A 9,397-nucleotide genomic window follows, 5' to 3' on the forward strand; every position below is an offset into this window, starting at 1 on the left:
CTGGCTCCCTGCACACACCGATAACACAGTTAATAAAGTTTTTTTTGAATACTGACGCGGGCCAGCCCTCGAAGGTGGACACGGTGAAGAGCGCCATCATCCCCATCAACACGTTATCAAAGTTAAAGTCACTGTTGTGCCACAGACGCTCCCTGACCATCGGGTGGCTCACGTCTCCATCTTTATACACCACAAAGGTCCCTCTGCACACACACACGCACGCACGCACGCACGCACGCACGCACGCACGCACACACACACGCACACACCACACACACACACACAGACATTATATCTCAGCAATTCACAAGACAAATGTGTGTCTCTTCTGTAGAATCATAAACTCACTTGCACTGTTCAGGAGTGTGTTGGCTTCGTCTGTGCAGCGATAAAATTTACCCTGAAACACAAAACACACACCTGAGTGAACAGGTAATCATGTGACTCATCAAACAAGTGAAAGCACAAACACAGTCAAGTCAAATCAAGCACATTATCTGTCAAGAGGTGGAATACGGACGTTTTCCTGACACCTGAGGCCTGTACTACGAAGCAGGATCTGACGTAACTTCAGGTTTAACTCGGTTTTCAGTCCTACCACGGTGGTTCACTTTGTAAATCGCCATGGCAACTTACGCTGAATTCCTTCCTAACCTTCTCTGGGCGAGATAAAACCTGTCAACAACCAAACTACTGACCCCTCAGATCACTGGAAAAACTGAGTCATCATTCCTACAGGATCCTGAACAAGACAAAAGAGTTTAAAATGAAGTGATCAATAATAACGATCAGTAGATATTTGTATAGATCAGTGGATGGTTTTTGCTGTTTGCGTCTTTCCATGTGTCCACTCAGTTTTTCAAAACAGAGCTTCTAACAAACAGGAGCGTTTATCACATAAAATAACTACATAATAACTATTATAGCTTCATTTGAATTGAACACAAGATTCTTTAATCCGACAGGATTCCTGACAGTGATGATGCTTTTTTCTTCTCATCACTGCAGCTCAGAATAACACGAGGAGACTCTGTGACCAGAACTGGAAATAAGAACTAAACTTGCTTCGTAGTATAGGCTCTGATCTCTGTTTAAAAACAAGCTGCGTCAAAAAGTGACAATGAGGAAATGAAGAACAAAGATATTTTTGTTCAGTTGATGACATCACCAACTGATCAGGTGTCATCATTCTCCAAATCCATGGTTCAGATCAGACTCAATGTTTTTGGTTTAGTGGTTATTTTCACAATGAGCTGATTAAAATATCTCAACTTTTACCCCAGACATGATCCCATAGTCCCATAGTGTCTATTTCAAACTGAATGTAAAGGTTTCATTGGTTCAACTGACAAACACTGAGCAGCAGAGTTCACAGCAAGTGAAACTCACCTTGAAGAGCTGAACTCCGATGCAGGCGAACATGAACTGCAGCAGAGTCGTGACGATCATGATGTTTCCAATCGTCCTGATGGCCACAAATACACACTGGACCACATGCTGCAGCATGCGACACAGACACAACCACACCACATACACAAACAACACACCACACACACACACACACACACCACACACACTACACACAACACACACACACATCACACACACACACACACAGAGTCAAAATCACATTCTGTCAGAGCCCATCACATCCTCTTCAGGACCAAGCATGTCTTGTTTTGTTCCAAAACAAAAAATCTTCAGTTACAGTGACGCATGAACGGAGAGAACCAGGAAGCTGGAAAATGACGGAAAACTATTGATGATTATCAAAACACTGCAGCTGCTGATCATTCTTCTGTAGATACTGAATCCAGAGTTAATCTGAGACAGACAGTCTGTCCTCTGATGAAGATGCTCTGACTGAACAGTATGACATCACACTCCTCTGCACTCTGTTTCTGCTGCAGGTGATAAAACACACACTGATCACACACTGTGAGGAGTGTGATTAAGTGTGACTTTCAGCCGCCAGAAGAGGTCATCACAGAGCCGGATCATCGCTGTGGTAAAAGGGAGAGCAGCCTGGCTGGACACGCCGACACTGTTGTTAACATCACATCTCTGATTCCTGAAACGACTGCCTGTCTGACATCACACAGTGAGCATGAAGCTTCGTTTGGTTCAGTGTGAACGAGCAAAGGCGGCAAAATGAGGGTCAGATTAACGGGAATATAGTGGATCTAGAGGCTGATGAGTGAGTCCCCCATTTTAATTTATCTTGTGCACATGCTGAGGGCGGGGTGTCGCAATGTACATTCTTACCAATGGTGTCACACTATTCCTCTGATGTACAGGTGGAGGTGACCTGTCAAAGCAGACAGAAGGAAGAAGACTGCAGCTAAACATTGACATAAACAATCAGCTTACAAAATGTTTTTCTGAGGAAGGAAATGAACTCTAATGTTTTGTTAGAGCTCAAGATTCACACAGTGTCTTTGCTAAGTATCACTGAATGTGAACCACAGTCTTTCTATTGGCTGAGGTGAACTATGACCTCTGACCTGTGAATGTGGTTGCGGTGAAACAGGAAACAGACTCCTGAATTTTGTACGTTGTTCATGCTTCAATTGAAGTGAACGGGAGACTGAGCAAGCCACTCGTATGATAATAATAATAATAGCAATAATAATAATAATAATAATAGTAAAACTTGAAGTTGTGTGTCTGACTCTAACCAACACAGTGATGTGTTTTACACTTTAACAGAGCTACAGGTGCTCTACACCTAACTTCACCAGCCAATCAATTCAGGCCATGACAGCCTCAGAGGTCAGTTACCAACACCCTCAACAGTCCAGCTGTGTCTCGACCTTTTTATGTTCGTTCACTCTGGATCACTAATGTTAGTGATGGTGATGATGAAGAGCTTTCTTACAGGAGCCCTGAGCACTCCCTGCTCGATGGTTTTATCTCAGGCGCTCAAACTGCCGTGTAATGTCCTCTGATACATCACAACTCAGATCCCACACGGACACCTGTTGATTCCAATCATGCTACTACACGTTTGCAAAAGAGCTTGGTGCTAAGGGTTTCTATCCAGTCAGAGCTCTGCTAACAAAACATTGAGGTGTCTGTACTGACCTTGAGTCCTTTGGCTCGTTGATGGCTCTCAGAGGTCGGGCACCTGAGGACTCTGAGGATCTTCACCACTGAGATTGCGCTGGAGCTGCAGACACAATCACAGCGTGGGTCAGTCAGCTGTTAGGGACAGTTTTCTCCCAGCAGGGGGCAGCACACACAATCATATCCATTTACTTAAGTCCATCCAGCTGATCATTTTCAAAATCAAACATAGACATCAAGATCAGACCACAGTCCTGCTGAAGAATCTTCTGCCTCATCTTTAACGTAGCTGTTGTTAGGACACTGACAGATTCAAACCAGACCACCTTACTAATGGTGTAAGAGTTGGCAGTGATTGCTTTTCATCCTGTGATGAACACAGTGTATGATCTATCACATTTTCAAAATAAAAGATAATACTCAAGTAAATTAGATACTGGAAAATATATACTTAAGTATAGACTCAAGTAAACTTCTTTACTAACTTCTTTACTGTCCATGCCTGATCGCATGTATTACTGAAGAGTTTAAATCATCATCTGAATGATCTGCCATCTAGAAGGAAGGAACTTCATCTGAAAAACTGAACGGAGGATTAATCTTGCAAAAAAAAGAATAATATGCTGGTTAGAGAAGAAAATATGTGTCCCTGAAATATTAAAAAACATCACCTGATATTGATAAATTCTGAACACCTGACGTCATTCCAAAATGGTTTAAGCCCTCTTTAATCATAAAACCAAACATGTGTCATTTTGTACAGTGTGTGAGTCTGTTGCTGCAACACAGTCACGTCTTCATTCAATCAAATCACATCATTTCTATTAGTTCTCTTGAAACTAACATTTTAGAAAATTAAGAAAGTGTTAGCCATGCTAGTGACTCTTTCACTAGCATGGCTCTAATGTAAGGCTACTAATATTGCAGCTATTGTTGCTAACATGGCTAACAAAACTGCTACTGAATACAACAACAGTTTTAGGAGTGTTGGTGCTATTATTGCTTTATTTCAGTTCTTGTAGTGGTGCAGCCCCAGGCCTCTGAAGCTAAATTTGTTAGCTTTAGAGGAATGATAGTTGTTTACCTGAGTCCAGGTGGGACTGACCTGTTAAACAGGAAGGGGGAGAATCCAAATTGATTTATAGTGGGTGGGTCCCAGACTGTATTTATGTGAGGTAGAGAACAGAGGGGGGGTTTGGAGAGAGCCTTTTAAAAAGGTGATCTATGTTTTTTTTATCTCATACCAATGTTAAGTTGGATGAATTAAATAACCACTAATAACTAATTAACCATTGTTTGATCTTGGAAGAGTTTCCTGTTTAAAGCAATGGGGGGCAGCTCCTCGAGGAGATAGCTAAGAATAAGCCATGGGCCTAAACCCAGGTATTTATATATTCCCCTTGTTTGCCAATTTTTCTTCAGTTCGTTTGAATCCAGTCTGAAATCGATACTGTTTTTGATTTGAGCAGTGCAAAATAAATCCTTGGCTGGTTGAAGATGTTCCTGCCTTCCACCTCTTGGCCAGTCCTTAACAGTTGTTGTGCGTCATACAGCTGCCCTCATTGGTGATGTTGTTGGAAAATTAATAACAGACTAACACATGACAAAAAACTGGTATTGTCCTGTCATAACATTCATCGGTTGCTGAACTGATGGTTAAAGGAAAATGAATCCAATTTTGGTACTAACTGCCAGGAAGAAGGAGACCAGTGAGAGCTGACGACCAGTAGATCCAACAAGTGAACCAGTTTCTGCAGAAGGAGCCCTGATGGAGGACGCTCCATGGACCGTCATCTGAACAAAAGAGAGATGATGTTAGCATTAAATGACGACTAGAAAAAAGAACAAGGTCTGACTGAAGATGATTTTTTTACCTTTAACAGGATCTCCACAGTGAAGATGGAGGTGAAGGCCATAGTCTGCATAACCCAAGATCTACAAACACAAACACACACTGAGTGTTAACATAAAGACAGGAAAATAAAATCATTCCAGATTCAATCCTAAATATTCTTTATTCCCAACATGACACCACAGAAATAACCACCAAAGTATCTCAACTTCCTTTAACTGCAGAGCAGCGCACGATTGAGACATTTCAATAAAATCTTGTCCAGTAGATGTTTTAGAGAAGTGTTTGGACAAAGTGCTGAGCAGATTGAAACATCACCATCTTTAGGCTCTGAGATCGATTGATTTGACACTTATTGTACTATCAAGCCTCAAATCACAGACCAACAAAACCCAGGTAAAGAGCAAAAGGTCAGAGGGCAAGAACAACAAAACCAAAAGTGCAAGGACAATTAGGTCCCAAGTCAAGACCAAAATGGTCCAGCGGGCAAGAATCATCTCCCAAATCAAGATTGTCCTTATCCCAAGTTCCAAGCCTACAGTCAGGATCAACAAAGTCCTCACTTGCATGAAGTTAGATCCTGAATCAAAGACCAAAAGGTCACAGGTCCAAGCCAACAAAACCCAAAGTAAAGACAGGAAAGTCCCAATTCAAGATCAATTGCAATACAAGTCAAGACCAACAACTCCCGAAGTTAGACTGTGAAGTCCCACATAAGGACAAGTTTGTCTGTAGAAAGGAAAGTAGGTTTAAACCCAAACAACTTAAGTCAAGCATGGCCAACAAATCCCAAATCATAACAGTCAAGTCCTAGTTATAACAGTACGAGTCCTCAAGTCAAGACATTTAAGTCCCAAATCATGAACGAAGAACCAAAATCAACGAGGCTTAACAGGAAAGTCAACAGTGAGGACAGGTAGTCTAAGGTTTAAGTTAATCCCAGTAAAAGTGCCAAATCAAGCAATTCAATGAGAGGTCCCAGCCAAGTCAGTTCAACTCTAGAATTTTGTGTTTTGAGTCAGATTCTTTAGCGTTTTGGATGGTCTTTAAAGTTCCTACAAGTCGAAGGCTAAAACCCAAAGTCCAGTCACAAGTCTTTTTAGATCGTGTCAATTCTTAATCAGATTCACAGCTCAAGTCAGTGGTTTGTGTGTCCAAACATGATTAACATATTATCTTAGGTAACATAATACAGATAACATGTAAAATCAATATAATTGTTATACTTTCTACAGGCTTGTGTTTCTTTCATGTCTAACTTCTTCTAACTGATTTTTACCTTGTCACCTGATCTAATAGTAAGAACAGTTTATTGTAACTGAAACTTATGGACCAAAACTTCCAAAATAAGACCAGAGTTGGAATAAACTAGAATAAATCCTTTAATTTGGACACGAAAATTACATCTTTGAGAATTGTGTGTGTGGTGTGTGTGTGTGTGTCTACACACAGGATATGTATGTTGTTGATTGTTATGTTAGAAGTCGTTCTTCTCCTCAAGCTGCTTCTAATTGCTACGTCTTGCATAAAGACAGCTGCTGACTGGAGTGACTGTGTGTGTTGTGTTTGTGTGTGTGTGTGTGTGTGTGTGTGTGTGTGTGTGTGTTGTTGTGTTTGTGTGGTGTGTGTGTGTGTGTGTGTGTGTGTTGTGGGTGTGGTTCTGTGTGTGTTGTGTTTGTTGTGGGTGTGTGTGTGTGTGTTCTGTGTTGTGTGTGTGTGTTGTGTGTTGTATGTGTGTACTGTGTGTGTGTGTGTTACTGTGTGTGTGTGTGTGTCTGTGTGTGTGTGTGTGTGTGTGTGCGTGTGCGTGTGTGTGTGTTACTGTGTGTGTGTGTGTCTGTGTGTTGTGGTGTGTGGTGTCGTGTGTGTGGTGTGTGTGCGTGTGCGTGTGTGGTGTTACTGTGTGTGTGTAGTCAGTCTTCAGGATATCAGACAGTAAACTGGTGATCTTCTCTCCATGCGTTTCCCTCTTTAACGCTGGTTGTCATTGACCCAGTTTTCTGCTGTGTAATCTACTGAAGCCCCCGCCCCCAGCTCAAACCACAGAGATTGTGTTGATCGACATCACCAGTGACTTCATTGAGCCAAACTCTGCTCTGATTGGCTCTGAGTCTCAAACCAGATTCTCCCCCAAGCCCCCAGAGACTTCAGGTTCAACTTCCCTCCACTGTTAGCTTTAGCCACAATCCTAAGCAATGCTAGTTTGAAAGAAAGCACATGTAATTGGTAACTGGCAGAGGCTCAGCTGTTGTTAGTGGAAAAGTACAGACAGGAAGGTCTACACTCTACACAACATTAGAACCACTGTGTGTGTGTTGACTCACGTTGTTCCTGAAGGAGTGGGCTCCTGATTGGATCCTCTGCAGCCAACGAGCAGCTGCTGAGGATGATGAAGACCAGGATGAGGTTGGTGAAGATGTGGTGGTGGATTAGAGTGTGACATCCCACACGGATACTAAGAGACAGAGAGTCAAAGTCAAAGTCAGATTCCAAGTTAAAGTGAACTTCATTGACATTCTACGGTCGCCAACAAGGGCAATGCAATGTGCCCGCCCTTACTGTTGCGTCGCAAAACAAAGCTCCTGTTGCCTGGTAACCTTCACGACACATAACTTTTTTTCACAAAACTTGAGGTATTAAGGCCTTGGTTTTGACAGTTATACCGTAAGCTGTTGAACTGAGCTGAAACCAGTACTTTACATTTAACAGTGTAATCCTCAGGCTCTCCATCAAGTGTTATTTGCTGGCCGAAGTTATTTTCATTAGCGGTGTCGGCAATGAATCTTGGATAGGTTGGACACGAAGGATCAACACGTGTTGGAGCTTTCCTTGTCCAAGAAAAAGGAACGCATTTGAAGGATCTCTTTTGAAATGACTACGGCATGCCACAATTGGAACCGAAATATAATCGAAATTTCAATATGGCGAAGTGCAATATCTAAATCGCATGGGAGCTGCAAAACGCTGATTGCTATTTTTGATAAAGGTAAGAATGTGTCGGCAACAGTGTTGTCATTGTTAGCAGACATGCTACAAAGACGCCCCGGCCTCACAAATTCATATTCTCCGGAAAAAGGAACATGTTTGTTTGGTACAAGACCAACAAAAATCACATCAAACATTTTTTATATATATTTTTCAATGAAAAAGAACGCAAATTTGACCATCCTACACTGAAAATCGCAATATCTGCCAAATAAGCACAATATGATTTTTTTTTTTAGCCATATATGTACAGCCCTACTTGAGACACAAGCTATATTTTGGCCACATGTTTTTTTAGTTGCCGTCCCACAAGTGACCACTGCGGACTATTTATACATCCCTGTTGCAGAGAGACTTACAGGGTTTGTTTTGCTGCAGCAGAAGAAAGCACTGCCTTCTGGGATTTGAAGAAATCTTCTCTTTTAGCGGAGGAGCAAGTCGGCCAATCTTTAACTGGTCCCCTGCCGTCCTGGCAGGAAGAGAAAAGAGGAGTTGGTTCTAAAGCTTCCATGGATCATTTCGTCTCGCAGATATAAAATTGACGGTGTAACTCAAGGTGAAGTCTTGTATACGCGGCTCCTTCACTTATCACAGAGCTCCATCATGCAGAGTAGGATAGAGCCATCAGTCTGGATAACAAAGTCGGCTCCTGACCTTCTGACTGGTGGAGAGGAAGAATAGGAAAGACCTGCAGTTACGGGCCTGCAAGAAATAAGAACTACTCTCACCGCTCCTCTGCAGCTTTAGGGGCCATAAATAATCACATTTAATGGTTTTTTATAATGTGTAAGTTTAAATATCAATAAAGCGCGCTGCCAAATGAAAGGATGAAAGAAAGCTGCAGGCAGAGGACAGTCCTTGTGATGTGGTTTTGTTGTAACAGAACTGATGCTAGTTCTCCTGTCACACGAGATGAACTTTTAATGCAGCTGAGGTGCACAGCGCTGACAAGACAGAGCAGAAGAGAGTTTTAAATTTTTTTTTTTAAATTTTTGGATGATATTTTTTTCAGTGATGTTGTCTTGTTGCAGCTCAGGCTCATCTCTCCCCAAACATCATGTGGACTGACTTCAATCTCCTTCAGGAAGCTCCTCTCCTCTCGTACTCAGCTGTCTGCATCATGTTTCCACCTGTTAAACAAGAACAGTCAGGCTTGAAAACTGAGCAGAGTGCTGGAGGAAGTCCTGAGAGTCTTTTCCTTCAGGGAAAAGTGTTGACAATGTCAGAAAAAAACTGATGGACGTCTCCTGTGACTGAGCTGACATCTTCAACATCATTAAACTATGCACCAGTAAAAGTCTTCCTGTTTGTTTACAGTAGTCACAGTAAAGTTACTTCCTGTACTGAAAACATGACAAAAAACTGATGTCTGTGAGGGGCCACAAGTCAAAAAGTGTAATCTTTAACATTTTATGAAGACGTCGTCAAACCTTCACGTGTAAAGTAACTAATAACTTTCATGTCAGATATATGTTCCTCAGCAGATGTGACGAC

General features: G+C 41.9%; 1 protein-coding gene across 1 annotated transcript in view; it reads right to left on the minus strand.

The window, feature by feature from the left end:
* The window catches only part of LOC111235435 (voltage-dependent L-type calcium channel subunit alpha-1D-like), a 57,523-nt gene that overhangs the window by 19,539 nt on the left and 28,587 nt on the right, over positions 1 to 9,397 (minus strand). Inside the window, 1 exon segment of the mRNA XM_022763900.1 lies at positions 57 to 203. Within this exon segment, the coding sequence (XP_022619621.1) occupies positions 57 to 203 (147 nt within the window).

Source organism: Seriola dumerili, unplaced genomic scaffold, assembly GCF_002260705.1.
Source record: "Seriola dumerili isolate Sdu_G_001 unplaced genomic scaffold, Sdu_1.0 BDQW01000493.1, whole genome shotgun sequence".
Classification (NCBI taxonomy): domain Eukaryota; kingdom Metazoa; phylum Chordata; class Actinopteri; order Carangiformes; family Carangidae; genus Seriola; species Seriola dumerili.